The 27,475-nt window shown below is 29.1% G+C and overlaps 2 protein-coding genes across 2 annotated transcripts in view; both read left to right on the top strand.

Annotated features, from left to right (window-relative positions):
* The first annotated feature begins 719 nt into the window (after positions 1 to 719).
* Positions 720 to 5,441, top strand: Ilp8 (Insulin-like peptide 8). The gene is made up of 3 exons (XM_065505889.1): positions 720 to 731; positions 3,692 to 3,902; positions 4,611 to 5,441. The coding sequence occupies exons 1-3, from the start codon at positions 720 to 722 to the stop codon at positions 4,856 to 4,858; spliced, it is 471 nt and encodes a 156-aa protein (XP_065361961.1). The 3' UTR covers positions 4,859 to 5,441.
* Positions 5,442 to 17,465: 12,024 nt separating this feature from the next.
* Positions 17,466 to 27,475, top strand: part of axed (axundead) — a 69,314-nt gene continuing 59,304 nt past the window's right edge. Inside the window, exon 1 of the mRNA XM_065505455.1 lies at positions 17,466 to 17,814. The gene's annotated coding sequence lies outside the window, so the exon portion shown is untranslated. The remainder of the gene's footprint in view (positions 17,815 to 27,475) is intronic.

Below are 27,475 nucleotides of genomic sequence, written 5' to 3'. Positions count from 1 at the left end.
AATTTGTATTTCATAACGATACACACTGAAACGTACTTGAATATTTTATTTTTTTTTGAAAACTAAAACATCGACTGACTGACTCTACGAGTATACAAAACATCATGAGTTAGTTAGTGATCATTTTGATTCAATTCGATTCTCTGTTTTGGCTGATTGTTGTTGCCTCGCTAAACTTACTCTCATTTAGACAGGTTGTTGTTTTAGTATATTTCGATCGCCGGTCAGCAAAATGATCCTGCTTCTGGTCGTGTCGATATAAAAAGCTCTCACCTGAAATTAATGCTTTCATTTGTTTTCAATATTCATTTCAGAAACAACACCAACAGAATATTGAACACATTTCGTTAATTATTAAATTAATTAATACATCTCTTATTTGTTTTTGTTTTCGATAGTTAATATTACGTTTTTTTTTTAATTTTTCGCATTTAAAAACGTTCGTTCTACTCTGGTCTTAGAATATTCGCGCGGTCACTAGATGTGCATGTTTTCTAGTTGTGGGGCTTTAAATAAATAAATATATGTACAAACACACAAAATAATAATAAAATAAAAAAAATTAAAATAACTTTAGTTGTTTCAAAAAATTCTAAATAAAAACGTGCTACTATTTAATTAAAATTTACCACTAATAAAAACAACAATCAATACGAGTTCATACATAAAAACTCTTTCAAGAATAAAGTGAATTAAATTGTGATCAAATAGAAATCAAAATGTATCTGAAGGTAAGGATTTTACATGAAAAATTAAAAAGAAAAAAGAAACACAATTTTGTTTAGAGTTAAATTATAATTTCGTTACAATAGTGGGGATTTTATTTCTTACACAAGCATCTGACAGCCAAATAAATGTGTTTTGACTAAAAATAAAATGTATCTCTTCTTTTGTCTTCGATATATTATTTATGCATTTCCGTATTTAAATACAGCGAGTGAAACTTTATAAGACGTTTTTGTGCTCATTGCGTTACATTGCCCAACAGACACTGACCACAATGTGCTCACATTCATTAATCCGTACAAACATAAATACGTCCACACAAGGAATATCTGTGTGCCTGTGTAAAGAACGTTACATTCTGTTACATAATTCCGTTAAAATTTCTAATGTATTGGAAAAATACAGAGCAAAAAATAAAATAAAATAAAAACGACAACAATAAAAGAACGATACTTTTATTCGTTTTAAGTTTTAAAATAATATTCAATGACAAGGGAAAACAAAGAGACATGATCCAGAGGGACAATACACAGTGGTTTATAAACTTTTTTTTTGTTGGAAATAATGCGGTATTTTGGGAATTATTGGATATATTGTTACGAAATTTCACGTGGTTTGAGCTGAGGTGATAGTGCGTAGCCTCTCAAAGTGAGTCACCTCGGGTCTCCGTAGTCCCGCCATATCTAAAAAACCATACAAAGATCGAGCAAAATTAAAAAAAATAAATCAAAAAACCTGAATATCTCTTCAACTAATAGAGATAACCTACACTTGTAGGCGCATTTTTTGTAGATCTGCTCAAGGACTATTTATATTCAAAATTTCACCTTACAAATGGATTTTTGGCAATTTTTTTAAAAAATTTGAGACTCAAGGTGACCAACTTTGAGGGGCTACGCACTGGCTCCATTAGCGCTAGGAAGCTGAGCAAACGTAAATCTCCAAAAAAAAAGTGGCGAAACCACTGTGCGATATTGAATATTTACGTTTTTATTTCTGGCAGTTATTTTACTTATCATGCATTCATTTCGGACTATTTATGTTGTAATTTTCGCCATATTCTTATATTTTTGGATGTTATTTCCAAGTTTGGTTACCGATTCGAAACGATAACAAGGTAGCGGTAACGCTAATTTAAATTATTGCGGTAACGGTATTTGCTGTTAATTTTAAATTAACAAAATTAGTATTTTCATGATTTAAAGTTATTTATAGAACAGCGGTAACGGTAACAGTAGAGGTAACGGTATTTTCTATTGTATCGATAACAGTATTTTACCGGTAAAATTTCAAAATTATTATCTCAGTCAAATGGAATTGAGTATAAATATGTATGTTACTAAATATATAATACTTATTTTAATTATTATATCTTTTTTTAACTGAAATTAGATTTTTAATTAAAAATTACAACTAAGGACTGAGATCGAAAAATTCTTAACATACATACATAATATGTTAATAAAAATTAAACCACTAAACTTACAGTTTTTGTTTTTTTTTTTATTTGATTAAAATTATTCTTACAATTTATAAAAAAATATATATAATAAACTAATTATTAGTGATGAAATTTTGAACTTTTTCCGAAACCCTTCCATTATGGTTTTTAGTGCTTTCTGTCACTTTGTTCGAAAAGGTTGTCCATATCCGATTAATATCTACCACACTTTTATACACCTTTTTTGTGCTCTTCAATTCTCTTTTAACAATACCCCAATACCACAAAATACATTTTTGGTACTATAAGTTTTTAAAATGTTTAAGACATGTCTTTTATTCCAGTTTATTTTCACGATTACTAAAATCATGGTTCAGTAGTGTTCAAAAGAATTTTTATTACAGTTTTATAGTTATCAATGAAAGTCTCACTCCAATTTACCCATGAAAAAGCTTGGAACAAATGTAAACTGATCTTGGTAAAACAGTTTCTGAATGTATGAGTCTTTATATTCAGTTTTAATTATATTTTGATACTGATAGAGTTCAAGTTAGAGTGAAGGCTAAATATTGAGAAGATTTTAGGTCATAGAATAAATACTCGTACATTGAGGGGAAGGTGGGAGAAATGGCAATTTAACATAATTGCAAAAATAAGAGTATCTGAAAAATAATTTGGTGTTTATTTTCCATTCAGAGGGTACTATATTTGAAAATAATAAAAAGTTATTTCGAAACATTTTTGTAAAAAATATGGAGCGATATAAGAGTATATCGTACGTGACATCAAACGGATGTCATTTTGAGGTAGAAATATGCGAAAATTTGCGAATCGTGAGAGGCGTTATGTTTACTTTTAATTTCTTACACTAAACCAAATATTTGTCCTTTACAATCCGTCACATTTAAATAAAAACAATCTTTGGATGATTTTATAATAAATAAAATTTAATATCGTACGTGACATACCGTACGTAACAGTCAAATTTCAGCCTAGTTTCCTAGTTTAAAAAACTAAATATAATCAGTTTAAACTATTATTTTTGTCTTTAAAATGTTGTAATAAGCTCTAAATACTTACACATAGTAATATTTTAATGTTTTCTCCTATTCAAATCATCTTGAAAAAAAGTTTCATGGGTTTTTGGTTTTTCGGTCGTGGTAGTCATTCTCGTGGAATTGCCCATATGACAATACATTTTTATGAATTAGGATTTTGGCCATAGATTAACATAGAGACGAGACGTAATTGTCAAAAACCCAAGTTTTTTGTCAAAACCTAACTCTCGCAATAACAAAATACATGGTGTTTGACAAAACGAAGTGTCTCGTCTCTATGTTTTTAGCTCTCAGTTACCTATCTAGTCGTCATCTATGTTTTATGATGACAAATCTGGCAATGATCGCCGCATGGACGATATGTTTGTTGAGTTATTTTTGGACATTTTTAAGTATTTTCTAGTTTTGTTAAAATTTTGCATTATATTATTATTACATCAAAATTGTATGTGTTTCTTCATTTCAGAAAAACTCTTTAACTGCTCTGTTGGCGATTTGCTGCTGCATTTGCACATTTAGTAGTTCGGAAGCATCATCCACATTATGCTCGCTGGATAGAATGAAAGAATTTGCGATGGATGCGTGTGAACATTTATTTCGGTTTAAAACAGAAGTTAGAGAACGACGATCACTCGACTATGGCTTTCAAAGAAATCACCATTATGTACCAAAACAATGTAAGTATGAATGAAATTTCGATTTAAGAAAACTCGGAACGAAAAAAAGTCTACAGCATATTAATGAATTAACGAATAAATAAGTTAACATTTATTTATTTGCATAAAAAGTCAATGCACATTTATTAATCAATGAATTGGAATTGAGAAATTGAATTGCTTTACATACAGACAACACTATATACAAAAATATATGGTTAATAAGGTCACAGAGTCAACCAACCCAACTTTAGAACAGTTGCAGTCATACAAATAGCACTACTAAAGTCGATGTAATTTCATCGATTCATATTAAATATCGATTTGCATGTTTCTGTAATAATTAAAATTGTGTTTAATTTTATATTTATATACGATATCTGCGATTTAAATTGTCGCAACTGTTTGACAGCAAATTTTGTTTGTTTGTCTATCTGTTTGTTTGTTTTTTTGTTGATACTAAAAATAACCGGAAATTGTGCACAATCATGTCTATTTACATGCGTATTTAAAAAATAATAAAAATTAAAAAAATTATTTAGCATTTTATTTCGTAAATATGTAAATGTGTCCTCAAAACATACATTGACCCTGTGTGCGTGCAAAACTATTTCTGAAACAACCGTAATATCGAATGGCCGGAAATTATAAATTTTTAAATAGTTCTCTTTGTTGTTTCAATACTATAATTAATTATTATTATTTTGTATTTATTTATTTATTTTGCAGCATTAAAACACTTTCTTAATATTAAACGCAGCTGCTATCCACTTGGTGGTTACTTGAGAGTGGCCCAAGAACATTACAACAAATTGAGTCTCCTGGATGTGAGTCCACGTTATAAGCCCAAGAAGATCGCTCATATAATGCACGAGAAGAAGCTGCGCAACAAACGCGAAGACAAAGATTTTCACAAATACAGCAACAACATTTCCTATTGCTGTTTCAACAAATGCGAGGAGGATTTCTTCTGTTGATCATGTCCGCACACATTTTATTAATTAATTTAATTAATTAATTGATTAATTAGTTTAATTTAGTGATGCTTACTTAATAATTATAATAGAATGATCGAATTTATGTAAAGGATGCCGTCCAGTTTGAATTGTATTTGAGCTTTGTCCAATATGTACCTTATTTGCATGAAATATTTTTCATTAATTATTTTCTATACAGTTTTTAGATTTATCTTAAATCATAATTCTCAAAATAACAATTAACAAATAACAAATTAAGTCTAACTAACAATCATCAGTCAGTATTATTATGCTAATTCCATTTGTCATTTCCCACCAAAACCCCGACACCACCACTTCACAAGAAAATCAAAACATTATATTTGGATTATTTCCAATTCATTCAATATGTCATAAGAATTTTTATTGCTCATTTTAAGTCTAATTAAGTTTAGTTTAAGATCTCCACACATAATAACACACAAAAATATGTAAATGTGGTTTGTTTCTTTATTTTCTAATTTATTTATATTTTTATTTGAATATATTCTGTAAAAAGTGCATAAATTAATTTTAAGAATAAAAACAAACATTCCAAATGAAATCGTATTTTCGTGTTTTACTAGTTTTTTGTTTCAACCGCAAATATTTAGCAATATATTTTAAAATTATAAATAGAACAGAAATGAATTCGACTATGTTTGGCTGTACCTAATCTGCATTAAAATTGCTTATTTGACTTTTTTCCCAAAATGGGCCGCATTTTGGTCTCGTAGTGGGATGCGAGTGGAATATACATCAAAATAAATGTTTTAACTCAAAAATTATATGTCTTGAGTTAGAAAACATTTATTATGATATATATCCCACTCGCATTCCAATACGAGACCAAAAACCTCTTTGGAAAAAAGTTAGATTTTGCTAAAAAAAAGTCAGAATGATTTGTTCGCCAGATTTGTGATTGAACATTTTCAATTACTTGTGATTTTGTTCGAGCACAGCCCCATTAACAAGTAACAAGACGTCGAACACGAACAAATCGGACTCAGAAATCATCCGTGTGTGGCCAGCTTAAGCGACTAAAACTCTCTTAAAGGAATGGACCTAAGCTTTCATTTGAGGAAAAAAAGAATTAAAAAAGGGTCCATTTTGAAAAAAAAGTTTTTGATTTAGCAAAAAAAAAATCTAAACTATTTGGTACACATTCTGTTAATAACAATAGGTAATAGGTTACATGAATGAGAAAAAACACATGTTTGTACAAAATTTGACATTTGGTCAAAATTTGACTCAGAGATTTCTTGACCGATCTTGTTGAAAAATTGTGTCTGAATTACTATCCAATAGGTCTAACCTTGGTCGGAAGACACCGATTTTAAAAGTTGGTTCACTTGACATGAAATCCCCCATATATGTATTTAAATTTATTGAATTGCTTAAATTTTTCATAATACCAAATATAAATAAGTATATGTACTTACAAAAATTGTATAGTTTCTGAAATCCGACAAATAACTAAAAATAAAGGGAATCTTTCGATCACTGTAGATGAGTGGTCCGATAGCTCTTTCTATAAATATTACTGTAAGCAATTACAATTCTAAAAACAAGACTTTCAGAATGTTTAATTTAGGACTTAAACCAATATTTGATATTTAGTAAAAAGGCTGAATGATTTTAGAATTGTTTTCTAAACAGAAATTTAAGCGTCTAAACATGAACATTTGATGAAATAATCAAATTATTAACATAGATTAAAGTGATGTTGAAATTGATGGTGAATGTGCTTTTGAAAAGATCGTCGAAAGTGAGAAGAAAATGTTGAGAGGGGTTCATATAGTAATTTTAAGTTGACTTAGTATGTAATTAACAGCTGCCGCAAATCAATTTTTAAAAAATTATACCCATATTGACCATGGTTAAAACATGATATTTATACCATATTGAATAATAAATTTAAAAAAAAAATCCTTGGAAAATCGTATAAATTATCTCTATATTAAGGGTAAGCTTTGACATGACAAATATAGAGTTCATGCGTCTGGAAGACTACTCAATTTTTTCACATTATTCAGCCAATTGATTTTGAAAAAACTTGTTAAGTATATTCTTAATAACCTTTGGATTGCGCAATACATGCTTGCGTAGGCAAGTAGTTTAAGAAAAAATATTTTGAAGCATATGTATGTAATTTAGGAATCAGTCATGTGTAATCAACAATTCACTTCTGGCAACACTGATTTATTTATTAGTGGGTGCGGCTACAAACAAATCCACATTCATAGATATGCGGGAGAACGATACAAAAACCATCACATACTTGTAGGATGTTTCAAAAATGTACGTATAAAAATAAATTGGTCTAGTGTTACAAAGCTTTTTCAAAAATAAACGGTCAACATTTGAAAACTTCCTGCCTCAATGTATGTTGGGCTTTCAAAAGCAGCACACAACATTCTATACGTTGTGTGTGTGATTATAATAAAAGAGAGCATATTTTTTAAAGCTCTTTATAGCTGCGTACCAGGGATGGCAAATGGAATTTATTGAATGTACCAATCAGTATTAATTTATACTTTTTCGACAATGTTATCATTTTGAGCATTTCTTTCCCTAAATTAACCGATGAACACGTACTTCTGCCGCTTATCCAATAAATATGTGCTGGTAACAATAACAGGGCATTAGAGTGAATGTGTTTGCAGACATTGTATTATGAAAATTCAAAATCTACTTGATATTGAGAATAAAAAGTTATCTGTGAAAAATTATATGGAAATATTTGAAACATTTTCAATCAGACACATGCAGTCTAGAAAGTCTACATACAGAAAAAATTATTATGTTACTTTAATTTAAAGCGGTTTTTTTAGTTTTTTTTATGATATATATAATAATACATGTCTTATTTTAGCAAACAAAAATCAAATAACGCCCAAAAGTTCACCGTTATAAGAGTTATTGATTCTGAGTAAAATAACGAAAAAAATTATTCTTGGTCACGCCTACTTTGGTGATTAAGTTTCAGAATCAAAAATTCTAATAACGGTGAAATTTTGGACGTGATAGGAAATGTTGCTAAACCCGACTTAAGTGATGATGTTTTAATTTTTTTAAGTGTAAATTTATTTGTTTAACATATATATTTCATTACTTTTAACTTACAAATACAGTTTTCAATGAAAGAAATTTAATTTGAATTCCTGTGTGTAGACTTTATTGGGCTACTGTACATAAATGTATACAATTTTTTCATTTTCTATGTGGTACTTAAATCTTTATATTTTGTAATTAATTAGACATTAAATGCATACGTTATGATTATAACACTAAGAGTATGGGCCTTTTCGGAAATGCATCACTGCGCTGCATTTGATGCGCATCTGTGATTAGTTTGCGATGCTGATGCAGATCAGCTGATATGCAGACAATGCATCAGCCATTTTGGTGATGCTTGCTTGATGGGTTTTTGCGCATCATCAGTTTCACTGTTGCTTTTTAGATTTGCATTTATGCTTTAATATTTCGAATTTACATTATAATTATATATTTCGGGAATTCCCGGTTGTCCGGGATCATATAAAAAAAATTTCCCGAATTCGGACATTAAAAAATGTTATTAAATTAAAAACACTAACTGAAATTCCTAATTATATTCCAATATATTTACGGTGTAATAAATTTTAAAGTTGTACCAAATGAGTCATTGGTGTACCATTGCACCGTGGTTTAGAAACGTTTTTTTAATAATTCGGTATCTCGGGAACTATTTGAGATATTCTAACCAAATTTCTGAAGTACTATTTATATTTTAAATTTCAGCTTATTTGGATCATAAATAAAAATTAGACCCGTGGTGACCAACTGAGGAGCACCTCAAATCAATTCAAAAACACCTCAGCTCCAACCTTGTGAAATTTTCTTACGATATCTCCAATAGCTCCCGAGATACAGAAATATTTCCAAAAAAAAAACGTTTCTAAGCCACTGTGAAATGTACTTTTCATGATCGAATTGTACCAAAGTACAATTGTACCAACTTTGCCATCCCAGCTACGGTCATCCAGTAGACACATGGAGACGAGACACTTTTAATAAAAACAAAAACTTAAAAGCGTTTATTTACACATACTAAAGCTTAGAATTAAAAAACACATGTGTTCAATTCCACGAGAATGACAACCACGACTAAAAAAACAAAAATCCTTGAAACTTTTTTATTAGATGATTTATTTGAATAGGAGAAAATACTAAAATGTTACTATGTGAAAGTATTTAGATCATATTACAACATTTTAAGGGCAAAAATAATAGTTTAAACTGACTATATTTAATTTTTAATTTAATTGGTATGTTTTTGGCTAAAGTTGCTAAAATTGGACTTGAGTTAGACGAAGTTTACGAGCTTTTTCAGAGTTGTATTCTTTAGTATTATTACTTGTTTTTTTGCTTTAGCTCGTAAACTTCGTCTAACTCAATCAAAGTAGAAACAGAAATAAGATTAAAGAAAATTTTGATATAAGTCCTTTATTCTATTTCTGTAAAACTGGTGAGTTAAATAGATAATGTTTACAAGCGACACTTACATCGACACAAAAGAGGTGGCTAAAGATGGCCACACACGGAATGATTTGTTCGCCTGATTTGTGATTGAAAATGTTCAATTACTTGTGTCAACAAGAGCTTGCGAAATCATTGGGAGCTACTCAATCAGCAATTTCAACACGTTTGCAGGAAGAAGGATTTATCCAAAAGCAAGGAAATACGAATTGGAACTGAAACATGATTTTTTATAAAGTGGTTGGGAAGTTTTGCTTCATCCGCTTTATAGTCCAAACGTTGCCCCGTCAGGCTTCTATTTGTTTCGATTGAAGCAGAACGTTCTCTCTGCAACCCGCTTCACTCTGGAACAGAGTAGGCGATATCGGCTTGATTCGTTCTTGGCCTCAAAAGTAGGGATGAAACGATACTGTATCGGTAGTAAAGTGTCGATACCTACTAGGAATCGAACAAAAAGCATCGAAACTTACTTGTTTCGGTCAATTTCTTTACATGATTAGAACCAGTGAAAAACTGAAGTAAATTCAAATGTACATGGTTCTAAGTATGTATTGTTTAAAACTCTATTTACTGAAAAAAACGTTCTAAAAAGCTATTTTTTATAAAACTAGCTGATCCGGCAAACGTTGTTCTGCCATACAAATTATTTCTAGTGAATAGTTTGGTTGTTAAATAAAAAATAGCGAATGTATTCTTAGTGAATTTGCATTATAGGTATTTTTGATGGCAAATGAAGAGAAATACAAACAAAATTTTTTGGCGAAAAATATTTAAAAAAAATGGGTGGATAGGGACATCCTAATGTCCTAGCGGTATGAAATATAATATTCTCGTACCTACCAAAAATATGTACAAAATTTCATAAAAATAGGTAAATATTGATATTTGGATATTGCTCATACAAAATACTTAAATATCGGCTAAAAAACAGGTGGGTGAGGGTCAGTTGATGAAAACTTGGGGTTATAGGTATTTTTTAATGCCAAATAAATAAAATGCGAAAAAAAGCTTTTGGTCAACAAATTGTATAAATAAATTCTGGATAGGGTCTCCCTAATGACCTAGGAAAGAAAGAAATTTACTTTACGACCTATTCTCATACCTACCAAATATACATACAAAATTTCATAAAAATCGGTTGAGCCGTTTCGGAGGAGTTCAAACACTAACATTGTGACACGAGATTTTTATATATTAGAAGAAGATTTAATTAAAAAAGAAAACGTAACACGGGCTTATTCTATGAAATATGTATATTTATATACATAATTGGCCAATTCACAAGGTCTTTTATCATGTCATATTGTCATAATGTCCTAATATTTCACAATGGTTTTTATTGTTTTTCAAATAAAAATGTCCTAAAATAATACTACTCTGTATGCTATGTTTATTGTGTTATCGTAACCAACCAGCAGAGACCTGCGCCGAATACCTAAGAGTTGGTTAAGCCGAGCAGCCTAGTCGTGATATATTAGGACATTATGACTGATAAGAGACCTTGTGAATTGACCAAATATGTATATTAGAATGACAATCAGTTGTATGGAAAAAAATTTTGTGGTGGAATATTGTGACACTAGGCCTAAAAGTTAAGTGCTGAAAATTTGAGCCAAATCGGACAACGATTTCTGGACGCGCATCGAGGTCAAAGTTCAGACATATGCTAAATTTTTCTATTTATATCGAATAAATAGGTGAAACTCGTTAACTTTCTGCATTGTTTTCAAGAAATATGTAGATTTATTCATATTAATGAATAATACATTAAGAAAAAATTTTGGGAAATTGACCCTGTATCTCCTTTGGGTCAAACTGACCCAAAAACTGTATTATCGCCTAAATTCGGGAAAAATGCAAATTTTTCAGTTTTTGTAAAAATTTTGCTACTAAATAAATACTTTTGCAATTGAATGCAAAAGAATCGAAATGTGTACGTAATTATCGCTGTAATGAGATATAATTTACAAAATTTGGTTAAAAAATGGTAAAGTTATTACAAATTCGCCAGACCATTAACGTGTCTCAAGCCACTTGAACATGAAATTTAGGAAAAAAATTAAAATATTTCGAGAAAAATTAAAATAAAAGCTAATTTTTATTTAAAATATATCCATATTTACTTGTATATGATGTCAATACCTCTTACAGTTTTTCCGTACCTGCGATTTAAATTTTGCGATTTTCAAGAAAAACTATTTTTTTGTCCATATTTTGGCGAATGAAGCCAATTTTTTTACTGTTATACATTTTATGTAAAATCTATTCATAATATTATAGCCCTGGTAATTTTAAATATAGTCTGAAAGTTTTACTAAAATCGGATAACGTTAACCTTTAAATGGTGAAGGTCAAAGGTAAAATTTTTCAATATTTGGAATTTCTAATGAAAATATAGCAAAATGATATATATTTTGGGCCGATTTTAATGAAACTTGAGGAAAATATAACATAAAGTCCAGAATTTAAAATAAAAACACAAAAATGGAAATTCACCCTTAGCCGCACTTGGAGTCCAAATGACCCTCATCTTTTAAAATCTCGAAAAACACAGTCATTTTGACCCCAAGTGCTCTTAAAGGTTAAAATCCACTTTTGCACTGTTGTTGTAAATGATAGACCCCAATGTATAGTTTCCGCAAGTTTCATTAAAATCGGCACAAAATATATAACATTTCGTTATCTTTTCATTAGAAATTCCAAATATTGAAAAATTTGACCTTCACGATTTAAAGGTTAACGTTTTCCGATTTTAGTAAAACTTTCAGACCATATTTAAAATTACCAGAACTATAATATTATGAATAGGTTTTACTTAAAAAAAAGTAATAAAATTGGGCTCATTCGCCAAAATATGGACAAAAAATTAGTTTTTCTTGAAAATTGCAAAATTTAAATCGCAGGTACAGAAAAACAGTAAGAGGTATTGATATAAATTTTTCATCTTTTTATTCCCTGTTATGATCTCAATAAATCCCAATGTGATGATCGAAAAATTCTGAAATTTGTTTAACAAAATTTTTAAAAATTTAAAAATGGAGATTCGAAACAGCCGTTAAAAGAAATAATTTTTTTGTTTATACCTGCGAATAGGTTAACGGTATCCTACGAAGACAAAAACTCATACACAAGTAAATATGGACATATTTTATGTAAAAATGAGCTTTTATTTTAATTTTTCTCGAAATATCTTAATTTTGTTCCTAAATTTTTTGTTCAAGTGGCCTGAAACACGTTAATGGTCTGGCGAATTTGTAATAACTTTAAAATTTTTTAGTCAAATTTTGTAAATTTATATCTCATTATAACGATAATTACGTACATATTTCGATTCTTTTGCATTCAATTGCAAAAGCATTTATTTAGTAGCAAATTTTTTTCAAAAACTGAAAAATTTTCATTTTTCTCTAATTTTGGCGATAATACAGTTTTTGGGTCATTTTGAACCAAAGGAGATACAGGGTTAATTTCCAAAAAATTTTTTTTAATGTAATATTCATTAATATAAATAAATCTACACATTTCTAGAAAACAATGCAGAAAGTTAACGAGTTTCACCTATTTATTCCATATTAACAGTAAAATTTTGCATATATCTGAACTTTGACCTCGATGCGCGTCCAGAAATCGTTGTCCGATTTGGCTCAAATTTTCAGCACTTAACATTTAGGCCTAGTATCACAATATTCCACCCGGCACTCTTCAAAATTTTAACAAACATTTTTTTTCATACAACTGATTGTCACTCTAATGTGCAGTTATTTTGGCTCCAAATATTTTCCAATATATTTTTAATTTTTTTGTATGGAAAATTTCCAAATCAAGTTAAAGTAGCAAACAAACGAACAAAACATGTTACGTATTTTTTATACAGGAAGAACTTTTCTTTAATTTAACTCTATTATAAGATTTATACATTATTGCGTAAATTTACAATTTGGGAAAATACAGTAGCGGAGTTCCCTATTAAGTGCGAATGGTCTAGCATCATTGCAAATGCAAAATTTTACCGTAATCCAATAACAAAATACACAAAAAAAACTTTAAAATTTTGCATTTGCAATGATGCAAGACCACTCGCACTTAATCGTGAACTCCGCTCGTGTTAAGATATTTGCGGAATAATTTATTATCTTTTGTCCAGCGTAAGTTTTGAAAATCCCGCCATTTTTTTTGCAAAAATAAGCATATTCTGATCCCAAAAACCTTGATAATTCCTCTCGAAAAATTTCAAATCTCGATGGAAACGCTCTCTATGTTCGTCACTCATGTGTCCGAGGTTTTCCGGGAAAATCCACATGAGAATATAAAAAGTGAATTTTGAGGGACATATTTACACCCATCAGTTCAAAATTATGTATTGTTAATCAGCACTTTAGGTTTCAAATCAGACCAATAATGTGTATACAATGAATATTAAAAATGCACAAAAACATGAGATTTATTAATTTTATCCCAAATTTTAAAAACCGATTAACCGAGTGATAAAAACCGGATAGACCGGTTAACCGAAAATCAACATTTTAAATTAACCGGTTCTCAAAAAACCGTGATTTCGAAGAAAAGCCGGTTTTTCGGTTAACCGGTTTATAAACACTAGGTCCAAATGACCCTCCACTTTTAAAATCACGAAATATCGAAAAAAAATTAAAAAAATTATTAAGCTAATAAATCCGATAAGGTCACCCTGGTGGGTATTGGTAAAGCGAATGTTAAACAAAGTATAACAAGCAGGGATGATAAATGACATTTTCAAAATAGTACATTATTCATTAAAAAATTATACTTTTTTTACCCTAATTGTACTAAAACGCAAAACAATATTTTTTACCAGTTTTGGTAATACCAATCATATTGTCCAATGGAATATTATTTTTATTTAGTATTCGTACTGTAGCGTAAAATATTCCATTTGCTCTAGAATCCTCGATTGGAGCCAATTCCAAAAACCGATCGCGGCATCGATCATCAAAAATCCTTATTATTATGGCCAAATTTTTAGAAACTGAACAATCTGTACTTTCATCAATTACTAACGAATAATAGTTTTCTTTAAAAAAATTACTTATTTCGTTACTATTTTCTGGACCAGTAATATTAGTTATGATTTTTTGAGCTTTTGGCCTGTTTATTGTAAACATTTTAGCAATTTGTGAATCCGTCACACCATTTTTAATAACATTGTTTAGATGGTCCAGAATTGAAAATGGTAAGTTGTGTTCCGCAACAAACAAGCTTAACATAACTTCTAGTTTTTTAGCGGATTCTGCCACAGGACATGTGGTTGTTTTTTTACAAAATTATACTATATTTTTCGTGTGGTCTTAACTGCATTCATTTTTCTAATGCAACTATCACAAGACTCATGTCGTTTTATATGTGTTATTCCACCTGCAATAGAAATTTTACAAATACCACATTTTTTGTTGGCCCCGTCTTTAATAATCCACGGAAATACTTTGGTCCATGCTTCTCGGAAGGCTGTTGTATATGGTTTGCGCATTTTACTCGTTTTGCAAACATGATTGCCATCTTTATGTTTAACAATTTATGATTAGTGATGAAAATAAAAAAACAGCACAGATGAGTTAATTGTACTGAAAAAAGTACAATTGTACTGACTTTATCATCCCTGATAACAAGTAGTCCGACACTCTATTTTTTTTTTTAAACTACTCTCTCACATATACGGGTACAGTGTGAATTCATCGTCCTTGTGAGAGAATTATCACATAAAAATACTTGGAATTTTTACTTAGTTTTTACAACTAAATATAGACCGAACGGCTTTATTACACTTCTACATAATATTTGCAAATTTTTTGAATACTTTGTAGGACACTTTTATTTCCGATACACGTTAATTTTGATCAAATGAAAAAAAAAAATTATTTATTTTTGACACTAATTTTATTTGTGGTAGAATTAAATTTATAGAACAGACCATGATACAAATTCTTGTAACGTCAAACAAAAGAAAATATAAAAAACTAGCTGAACCCGGTCCGCGTTGCTGGCCCTTAGAAAATATCTGTTTTATATTGGATGTCTATTTTAATATACAGTTTCGGACAAAGTCGGTGATCCAATGAATTCAGTAGGATAATCGACGGCTTGTTCTTCGTTCATTACTGTGTCAATCTATTTGTATTTTATTGTTTTGCCAGGCAGTTTCAATTGTATTTGCTTATTGATCTTGTTAATATCATAATTTGTTGGTGCCAAAATTGCATGTTCCCACAGACAATCCGAATTGTTGTAGTTCATTGTAAGTCTTGGGAATACTTTGTCGACAACGTCTTGAATATTTATTTGCATTTGGCAGAAGTCCGGAAATGAAATCTCATTTGTGGAGGGATTAATTGGAATTTTTCGTATCGTCATTTAGAAGCGTGAGCAATGATCCAAATCTGTGGTACATTTGGCCTTTAACTTTAAAGGTGGGCATGAAAGCGACGTCATTTGAAAGCATGTGTTGTACTTTTGGATATTTTGAAGGAAGTGTTTGGAAATAGGATTGGCGCCGGAAATGTAACTTAGTAGCAGCTCAGACGGCTCAATAACTGGTGGCAGAATAACTTCGTTCCGTTCGAACAGCACATTCCCGGGGATTCCTTAGGGAACTTCAAAATGCTGCAATGTAAGTAATGTTTGTTCATTGCGCCAATTAGTACATCCTTGTGATTCCTGTAGTCATCATACTTATTGTAATAAAATCCGGGCAACTTTAAATCGATTCTTTCTCTTGATCGAGCCATTCGGGAGCGAACAACTATATGCTGTTGAGGTGTTTCTGCAGCACTCGATAAAGATGCACTGCGACGCATTTGCTGAAGCCATGATTCTCGTTCTCTTCCCGTTTCTGCGACTCTAGACGTAGATGCCCTTTCGAAAACAAATTTTATTTGAATAAAACCTTTATTTTTTATTAAAAGTATTTATGTAAAGTATTTACAGTATTACCCGCTATGCTTTTCTGAAGATTCCGTGAAAATGTTATCAAAATCGGTCTAGCCGTTTTTGAGTCCATATGGAACATACATACACACATCTGTTTTTATATATAATGGCATTAACGGTATAATGTAAAAATTAGATTTTTACACACCTCTACGCCCACCGACCGAATATCAAAAATCTGACTTTACAGTGTTACCCGCTGGGTTATTCTGAAGATTCCCTGAAAATTTCAGAAAATCTGTCCAGAAGTTGTTTATATATATATAGATGGTATTAGCGGTATAATGTAAAAATTGGATAATGCCACGCCTCTTTATATATATAAAAATAACAAAAAAAATCAAAATCAAAGTTTGAGGTTATAGGGCTAAATATTGAAAACTCTCCCTAGTGATTCAACCTTCTACAATTATTGTATCATGGAACAGACTTTTAATTTTATTATGTTTTTTGTCTCTCCTGTAAAATTTAAAAAAGTGTTGATTGGCCCTTTTGTTTTTTAGGAGACGATATGTACATAATTGTGAAATAAATCGGTTAAATTTAATATTCTTTTTAATGCACAACAAAAAGCTCGAAATAAATAAATCCCGAATACAGGGATTGACAAATCCAGCACCGTTTGTCATCCCTAAAGCTTTCCTATCTACATATACATATCTTTGAGAATTCAAAAAAAAACCGTTAAATTACATGTAGAAGAAAAGTTCATTTAAACAAGCCAACGACTTTTGTTAAGGATGAAATTGTAAAACTTTTGATAGAACAACACATAAATATTGTGATATTATGAACGTGAAAATAATTTATGCGCAGGTCTATTGACTGCATCAACATTTGCCGAACTTTCATTGAGAACTTTTCTTTTTCGCTTTCACAAACGAACGAACGAACGGACGGACGAACGAATGAATGATTGAGAGTGGTTAAGCAACTTGGTTGGCAGGCACTTTGTTTTGTTTTCTAGATACAGAAACAGTTTTCCGAATTTTCCAAGCAACACACGAATAAAAACAAAAACATACACAAAAATTGTTCTTATTAATTTTTGTTGTTGTTGACTTTTCGCTTTTTTTTCTTTTGTATGAGAGTGTCTGTCTGTCTGCCTGTCGTTCGTTTATTTTGTATTTTGTGCGATTAAGCAACTTCGAAATCAGCAACAACAGAAAAATTCTTGTATACGTTTTTCAACGGTCACACCGAACTGCACGCAGTGGAATCAAGCACGGGAATTGTGAAAACAAATTTATGAAATTACATATTGTGAAAATAACAGAAAAATAAAAACAAATTAACAAATTTATTGTGTATGTAATTTTAAAATAAACAAAACGAAAAATCGAAATACATAATACGTCTCTACATATTAAAACATACATATATATTTTGAAATAAATCTTTGTTTGTGGAATTTAATTGAAAGAAAATAATAAAAAAATCTGAAAAATATTGAATTGGTGAGTGATGAAAAAGAAAAGAAATGTGCAAAATTTTATGGTATTTAAAATAATAATAATAATAATAAAGTATGTATTACTTTATGTATAAAAATACATAATACTACATATACGATGTAATGTTATGTTATGTTATGAAAAATGTGTATACAGTATTCCAAAAATGAAATATTTAAACGAAAAAACGAATCTTATAATAAATTTTGGCAACTATTTGTTATTGAATGGAAAAAGAATTTTTCATTAAGTGTTTTTTGTTGTTGTGTGTTTCTCTGAGGGAAATAAAAATATTTATGAAAAATTTAATAAATTTTCACAAAAGATGAAAAATGATTTTCCATTAAATGAAAGTAATCCATTGTAACAGAATGTGTATGTATTCGAGTGAGTGTATCTATAGGTATTTAAAAACATCACATCATCACCATCACCATCCCAACCAACCGACATTGGTACTTAAACCGATTGCGAATACAACTCGTGCAATATGTTTGTTAGTAAGTCAGTGTGCTGTGACAGTGTGTGTTTGTACAAACACACAGATACATAAAAGCTTGAAAAAAGTGTGTCAGTAGATACAAAACATCCATTAATGAATGATGAGAAAACCAAACAAGAATAAGCACTAAAGGATACAATTTATAATTGCCATCTAATAATGCTCACGTTCAAACACAAAAAAACACACACAACACTCTCATACATTGGTATCCATCCATACGTTCTGATATTTAAACACATATCGAGGGACTATATTCAATATCCTCTATCTTAGATTTTCATGAAAATTAGTTTTTTTGTGGTAAAATATTAAGCAATGATGCCAATTCCGAAATCCCGGGATTTTACGTGATTAACAAATTTCAGAGATTTCAAATCCTAACGGAGCCAGATTTTTTAATTTCAATCAGGGAGCAGCAAGTCTCACTTGCATTGACAGAGTTTTACACAGGTTTATTAATGAATTCGCGTTGACTATGAGCGATTATTTTTGACAGCCCTATACTTTGAATAATACGAATATAAAACAAGTATGAGTGTTATATTTGGCTGTGCAGCATCTTGTATTAACCACCATCAATATTTTAATTTGGCTTACTATGGGGACTTGAATAAGTTATGGTCCGAACTCTACGAAATTCGATATAGTGATTAATTTCTTATAACTTTATATGACTTATGTCGAAATTTATGTTAATATCATTATATGCCAATAGAATGATTCTGCCTTGGTGATCGAATTTTACAGTAGCACAGTTGCGATTAATTCATAGAAGCCGTAGTTTTAAAATAAAATATTTTTTTATTGATGAGTTATTATAAACAAAATACAGTATTTTAGAAAAAAAGGTAAAAAAAAAAATTTTAACCCTTTAAGCGCATTATTGTTTTTTGGAAAAAATGCCTTTGTTCACAATTTATGCTGTAACTTTGGAATAGAAACCGATAAATTATTGAATAAAATTGGAAATTAAAGCATACTTAATGTGCTATTAAAAAATTCAAATTATAAATTTATTGTATGTATTTATATTAGTATAAATTTAATTTAAAATCCAATTTTTGTTTTTCACAAAATTGTTTAAATTTACAAATTTTTTCAAAAAAGTCACAAAAGAGAATATTATAATTTTTTAGTAATGAATAATTATAAATACATAAAAACACAGCTTTAAAAAAATGGAAAAAAAAAAATGTTAACGTGTTAGGCGTTTTTTGTTTTTTGGAAAAATATAATTTTGGCTATAACTTTGAAATCAAAATAAATTTAAAGAACATGTATTTCTAGTAGTATATATTTGTATCCAGTTTTTCTTTCACTAAATTCAGTAAATGTAAAAATTAATCTGAAAAAATAAAAAAATTTAAAAGTTTTGGGGAAATCTTGGGTTTCGTTTTACCTTCTTAATAAAAAATATATTAAAATATTTGTATTATTCTGCATTTTCAAATTCACCACAAATATCCCAATTATCATAAGCTTCATTATAATCATTATCTTCATCATCATTATTATAATCTTCTTCATCATTATCATCATCACTACCTTCATCGTAGTTATCATTTTCTGGTCTTGTTAAATAAATGACAACCAGAGTTTTTACACAAAAATGAAAATAAAACAAGTACGAAAATATGATCGGTCAGGCCCGACCATATAATACCCTACACTAAGTAAAAGAGCAAAAACATTTTTCTTTAAAAATTTCAATAATTTATATTTTTGAGTGATTTTCGGAAGTGGGCCTTATATGGGGGCTATGACCAATTATGGACCGATCACCATGAAATTAGGTCGTGTGATTTATGTATATATGAATGTTTACTGTGTTGAATTTTGTGAGCATACCAACATTTTTAAGCGATTTATGTGCGTTAAAGTGATTTTCGGAAGCGGGTCTATATGGTAGCTATGACTAATTATGGACCGATCGTAACAAAATTTGGTGACATGAATTTTGTATATATAAAACATATTTGGAGCGCAATTTGTGGAGATACATTTATAAATTAAACATTTATGACCGATAAAGTCCAATTTCGGAAGTACATTTGTATGGGGGCTAGGTGAAATAATGGACCGATTTCAGCCAGTTTCAATTGGCTTCGAAAACATAATATGTACCAAATTTGATCGAAATATCTTCAAAATTGCAACCTGTGCTCTGCACACAAGGTTTACATGGACAGCCAGTCAGCCAGCCAACCAGACGGACGTTTAATCGACTCAGAAAGTGATTCTAAGTCGATCGGTATACTTTAAGGTTGGTGTTAGACTAATATTTTTATGCGTTACAAACATCTGCACAAACGTATAATACCCTCCCCACTATGGTGGTGCCGGGCATTGCCTGGACTTTTTTTTTCTTAAATATAAGCTGATATCCTATACTATTCTAAAATCTATAAAACTAATTTCGACTATTACTAACTTAATACTTGTGGCCCATTAAATGCGGAAATTATCCCAATTTTGGACCTTTTTAAAAAAAATATTAAAAATATATACACATACAAATTTTTATAAAAAAAAAAAACAAAAAACTATATCGAGCCCTTAGCGCCAAAATATCTTAAGCGACAAAACACAAATTTTACAGGAGAAGTTTTTTTTTGATTATTTTGAAATTTATACATAGAATTAAAAATGTTTTGATGAGATATATTATAATTTCGTTCAAGCTATTTATTGGCAGCAAAAAAATTATAGTTTGTTCACATTGTGCATTAATTATGGCGTTTACGATATATTTTTTTATATTAGGCTACTTTTATGGAAAAAACTTGTCGCTTACGATATTTATATTTTTCTTGTTTATTTTGATTTAAAGCGATAATAATTTTAATTCTATATATATATGTATTTATGTTTTGAATTTATTTAAATTAAATATTAATGAATTCAAAAAAATATAAATTATTAAGTTAAAAATAGTTACATGTAGTAAATAGATACATTAGAATAGTTAAAATACATTTATCAAATTTCAGTGTCTATCAGCATCTTTGTAGCTTTCTGCAAGCGTGTCCTCAATTTTATCATCACTTTTCATATTAATATGCTCCTGATAATATCTTTGAGGGATTACTTCTGTTTCACACAAATTCCTTAAGTCTCTAAATTTTTGAATATGAATGAAAATAGCAGTGTAAATTCTCTGCGAGATATTAAGTTTTCCCTAATTAAATTGCCACGTAAAAAACATAAGATAGACATGTTATATATCAGTGGATAGGGAATTTTTTCTATTTTTCAAAAATGTTTTTAGCTTTTGAAATTGAAAAATGCATGGAATACTTTTTTGAAAAATATGACAAAAAACAACAGAAATACAAAATTTTAAAATTGAAATTAAATTTTTATTTATGAAATTTTACAGTTATATAGATTTTTGTATTGAAAATGAAAAATTAAAACCAATTTCTAAATTTGTTATCGTGAATCCCGCAATTCCTAAAAAAGTTTTGAAAATCCCAAAAATGAGATTTTTTTAGTTTTTTGTCTATAATTATTTACAAAATAATTAAGAACATATTGGGCCATCTAAAATGGGTTATTATGTTTTGATATCGACTATGCGATTTGAGAATTTTTGCCCTAAATTTGAATTTTACTTAAAAAATAGGCGTTTTTTGGATGGACCTGGTCCTCTCGGTATCAAACATTTTCAAATTTTTTTCATTGGAAATATTTGATCAAAAAGTATAAATTCCTTATACATCTTAGAAAATTTTTAAATAATAAAAAAAAAATATTTAAAAATTAAATTCAAACTAGGTCAGTATTTTTAAACAATTTTTTTTATTTGACACTTACATTTCTTGATAGTCCAACTAAGGAAAATTAAAGAAAATCTGGAAATATTTGGATCCGTTATTATCAAACAACTGGAGTAGAGTGGGTAAAAATGTTAAAATTGCGAATATCTCCTAAGCTATAATAAATAATTGATAGGTACGACGAAGTTTTTTGTATTTATTGACGAGGAGATTCTACATGTGTAATTTTTTAGAAATCAGAACACAAACGAAGAAATGCGATCATTTTAAAAATTTAACGCTACTTTTGGGTCCCCTGTCCGCGCCCTGGTTGTCCCATCTGGCCCTTAGTCAAAATTTAAACTTGAATACACTTCCTCTTTGCGCATGTGAAATTTCATTCAGACCGGACTAACCATATAGAAGTTATAGATTTATTTCTCTGTATTTTTTATATACCACTGTGTGTCGCTTACGATAAAATTCGTTTACTGTAAAATGTAAATATTGACTTACGATAAAATCCTACCCCCTATATTTTTGAAGTTATTATCATTTTTGATATTCTGAGAACACTAAAATATCAGTCGGTCCATAAAATTTTAATTTCTTCAATAAAAAAAATATTTAGAAAATGTAGCTTATGATAATTTGGCGCTAAGGGCTCGATATGTATACTTTAATACCTGATGTTGAAAATTTTAAATTTTTCACTTTTTTTAAAAACAGCAATAAAGTAAACAACTTAGTTAATATATTTTTACAGCAAGTGATGTAGAATTTTATCTACTTTTACCCTATGCCAAAATTTATTATAAAAATTGTATTTCTAAATTTCAATTAATCATTCGATTGGCAATAAATTTGGTTGCCATTACGAATCTGTTTTCTTGTAATTGTAATTGTATGTAATTTGTAATACACATGTAATATATCTATTATTTTCTTTTACAAAATGAATATTTGTGTATCTTTAATAAATTTGTCAATAATGCAACATTTTTAAAATAAATTATATGTAGAAATTATTAGCGGCCTTTAAAATACATTGTATAAGAAAGACTTCAATATATCTCATAAATAATAGAAATAAATAGTTTGTTTGTTGCTCTCCTTAAAAGTTGTGTTTTCCAAGATAGACGGTTTTGAATATATACCCTCGATATATAGGCATGTTTACATGTACATTTCCATTACTCTATCCATTCAATAATAGCAATCCATTCTAGACATTCTCTATAATTTTTAGCGTTTTGTTGTTACAAATAAATTGTGTAATTGTGCCCCCATGAAATATTTATGAAGTGAGAAAAATAACAACAATATTGTATGCTCTTTACATTTTCTGAATAAAATGTTTTCACATTTGCTATAATTTTTGTATGGAATCCTTTTTATACCTTGTATGTAGGTACCTATATATTTACATATTTAGTTATTTATGTTTATCTGTAGTAAACTATGACATACATTTGATAGGAGTGTGTATCTATTAAGAACGTACGTACAGTGGAATCTGAATCTTTTAAACTACTAGTCCGATTGCAGAATAATGTATGTACGAGGACATAGGCATTAACCCTTTCGGTGTGGATGGTAACATTTTTACTTTGTTGGATTTAAAATTCACTATTTGTTCAACTATTATTTTTGTAGTTTAGCGGTATTTTGTATATCATTGTTAAAAACTTGCGCATTTTAGGAATTTGTTGACAGAAGCTGACATTATTTTAACCTTTTGTCAGATTTTTCAATATTTGGGATTTTTTTGAGAATTATTAAAAGCAATACGCTCCATTTCTGTCAAAATTTAGCCATTTTTCGAACTCATTTTCAAATCGGATCAGCAGTTTAGAACATTCAGATTATGCATTTCCACCGAAAAGTTCAGCCAGACCGAAAATTTAAATTACGCGACATAATTTCATGACGATCGGTTCATTATTGGTCATAGCTCCCATATAACGCCAACTTTCGAAAATCATTTACGAATATAAATTATTGAAATTAAAAAAAAGTATGTTTTTTTTCAACGTTTTGTCGTACAAATGTCACGCTATAATGGAAATGTCCATTTATTACTCATTTTTTGACTGTGTAAGGTAATATTTCAATATTTTGGATAAAAACTTTTGCAAAATAAAAAATTTCTAAAAAAATAGGGATGTGCGATAAATCGATCAACCATTTTGATTCTTCATATTTATAATTCTTAACTGAATAATCTTGATTTTGATTTTTCAAAGCAAATATTAGTTGATTAAATATAAATTTGAATAACTACTAATAAAAGAAAACGAAAATTACACTATTAACAAACAAGTTTTCGAAGCAGTATTTATAAAACTAAAGAAAATTGGAAGCGTATTAGTCACAGATACCCAGGTAAGAGACCAATGACAGCTGTCAAAAAAGTAATTTCGAACCGTATGGTTTTGTTAATATTTTTTTTTTTACCATTTTTTCAATTCCGCCATTAAGGGCGATCTTAGAGCGAGAGAAAAAATAAAATGTAGTAAAAATTCTATGAGTGTGTGAGATGAGATATATGATTGTTTTTTTTATATGTTTGTCCCTCTTTTAAATCTTTCGTGGTTTATTATACATTTTCTTTTGTTAATTTTTCGTAATTTGTTTGTTTGTCTTCGCCATATTGCTAAAAACAGCTGATTCGGGACTATGTTAGTCTATGGTATTAGTAATATTGTTCAATCACAACAATTATACTCAGACTTTGACACTTTCATTATATGAAAATGTATATTTTCAAAACCTTTGTGTAAATCATTGGTAGGCGTTCATATTGTTGAGATTACGAACATTTTCGTGAATTTACACGTACACAGCCGGAAAGTAAACAAAACACACAGCAAGAGCGTAAAAAATACAAATAACTCATTTAGTTGCAAACAATATAGCGTAAAAATACAAATATTTCATTTTGTTGCTTGATGTTGTTGCGAATTTTTTATTTTTAACCCATACATGCACACAAACTACAATTTCTCTTTTTGCGCTTCCCTGGTGTAAATAATGTTGGTTACAAGCAAAGTATACCATGTAGTCCGACTCTCAATTTTTTAAAATTACTCTCTCACATATACGGGTTCCGTGTGAATTCAACACCCTTGTGAGAGAATTAAACACATCAAAAGTCTCGAATTTTTAATTATAAATTGTCGAATAAATAAAGTTTAATGCACTTAAATTCACTAACACACATTATTTTATAATTTTTTTCAACACATTTAGCACTTTTTCTTTTCCGATGCACGTCCATTTCGCACAAACTAAAAAAAATATTTTTATTAATTTTGACGTTTTATTTTGTTTGTGGTAGATTTTAATTTACATTCAAATTTAACAGCCTAACTATAAAAGCCTTAAAGTCGATTTTAAGTCCATAAAGTGGACTATTATTTTAGATTTCGTACTATAAAACAATTTTCAAATTGTTAATTTAAAATGTTGTTTTTTTATTAAAAAAAGCTTTTTATTTTGAACTTTTATGTACATTTTGTTTTTTATTTTTTTGAAATTTCCTTTTTTTATTTACATTCATTGAAAAATATTTTCAATTATTTGAATGTATATATTGGAAAAAGTTTTGAAGCTTTTTCAAATAAAAACAAAAGTTCTATTTTAAAATAAAGTCGACTTTAACAAAAGTTAACTTTAAAATTTCTTTCATAGTTAGGGTGTAAACATTTTTATAGAACTCTGTGTGTCTGGTGAAAATTAAAAAGACGCCAACACTTATAGATTTTTCTTACAAACACATATTTAGAGTTAGGTACTGTTGTCAAAGAGTTGGACTACTTGTTTTACTTTGGTTACAAGTATTTATAAATACTAGGATCGCCTGGTGGCCGAAATTCGAGCACTTTAAAACGCTTTTTACCAATTTTATGGAAAGAATTTTTAAATAGTTTTTTATATTGTGCATATCTAGTAAAAATAACCTGTTAAACCATATATGTTTCATCAATATTGATGGACAATAACATACTTAAAAGTGTACCACAAAAAAACGTGTGGCCTATTTATATATAAGATATACATAATTATAATTATGACGAAGCTTCAGAAATTTTTCAATAATATTGTTTATAATAAATGGAAGACATGTGAGTTCTTGGAACGATATTCTTCAAACTTGTATGTTTTTCGAATCTTTAAAATATATGCCGACGAATTACTGTACAGGCGCTTGAAATTTGTTAAATATTTGAAAATAACATTTGCAAATAATATATAAAATGCTAAAGTTGCTAAACTTACTATATAAGTTTATAATTTACTTCCATTCCTTTAATAAAGAATGTATAGGATTCAGTTTATTAGTGGAAACTAAAACAAATTACAATTTACCTTGAAAACGAATTTTCAAAGAAATTGTTCCTTTTTCGCTAACAATTATTTAGTGCTAAAAAATTGAAATAAAATTTTGAATATGAATATGTAGTATGTGCTTTTTAGCGGACACTTTCTAACAAAATATTTTTATTCTACATTATGTATCAATAAATAAATACATATTAAATTTAAATATTTATAATAGAAAAATAAATGGAATGTGTGCCTATTCTTTGTTTTTGTTTATTTTATTGCACTCGTTCTCGCATTTAATTATTATTATCGAGTTTGTATATGGAGGCACTTGTTAAAAGTCGTGTTCATTTATTATTGTTGTTCTTGTTGTTGTTGTTCTGTTATCTCCCTCTGCAGAACTCTTTTCCGTTGACTACATAAACAAACGTATGTATGTACGTGGCAGTTTGTGTGTGAGTACATGCCAGTATGTGGGTTCAAAGGAAAATTTGTTCGTTTAGGTTATTGTTACAATCTTGTTCGAGTTCGTCGTATTCGTGTCGTGTTCGTTTGCATTTTGTCGTTTCTTGTTTCGTTGTTTTACTTAATTTGTGTTGTGGTCGTCTGTGTTTTTGTTTACTTTTCAAATTGGTTTTTCATATTTTGTTTTTAACATGTTTTTCGTTGACTTTGACTCTCAACTGTTTGTGTTGGTTGCTCCAATTTATGAAAACTGTTTACATTTCAGGGGTTGATATTCTTTCGTTTGTTTCACTTGGTATCTATAGTTAGTGTTCATGTTGCTGTGTGTTTTTTGTTGTTATTTTACATTTTCTCATTCTCTATTTCGTTGGTGGTGGAATTGTTTTGTATGTTTATGGTTTATTGTCATTTCTGTGCCAGTAGTTTAAATTGACATGGAAAAATTTGTTGCGTTAGGCGGAATGGATTATCAGCATTTGAGGCAGTAATAACAATACAAAAGATACAACAATGTAAAATAGTACAGAAATATTGAGTGTTTGGTTTTTGAACTTGAATTGTTGTTGTTCTTCTTCTGTTAAAAATATATAAGAACTTTGTATCAAAT

Source organism: Calliphora vicina, chromosome 3 (assembly GCF_958450345.1).
Source record: "Calliphora vicina chromosome 3, idCalVici1.1, whole genome shotgun sequence".
Lineage (NCBI taxonomy): Eukaryota > Metazoa > Arthropoda > Insecta > Diptera > Calliphoridae > Calliphora > Calliphora vicina.
The sequence above is the reverse complement of the archived record's forward strand: the minus strand, read 5'-3'. Positions and strand labels throughout refer to the sequence as shown.

Bases quoted from the DNA above. Each gene is read 5' to 3' on its own strand.
- Ilp8 (XM_065505889.1), top strand. The intron at 3,903-4,610 runs GTAAGTATGAAT...TTTATTTTGCAG, and splicing joins CCATTATGTACCAAAACAAT to CATTAAAACACTTTCTTAAT.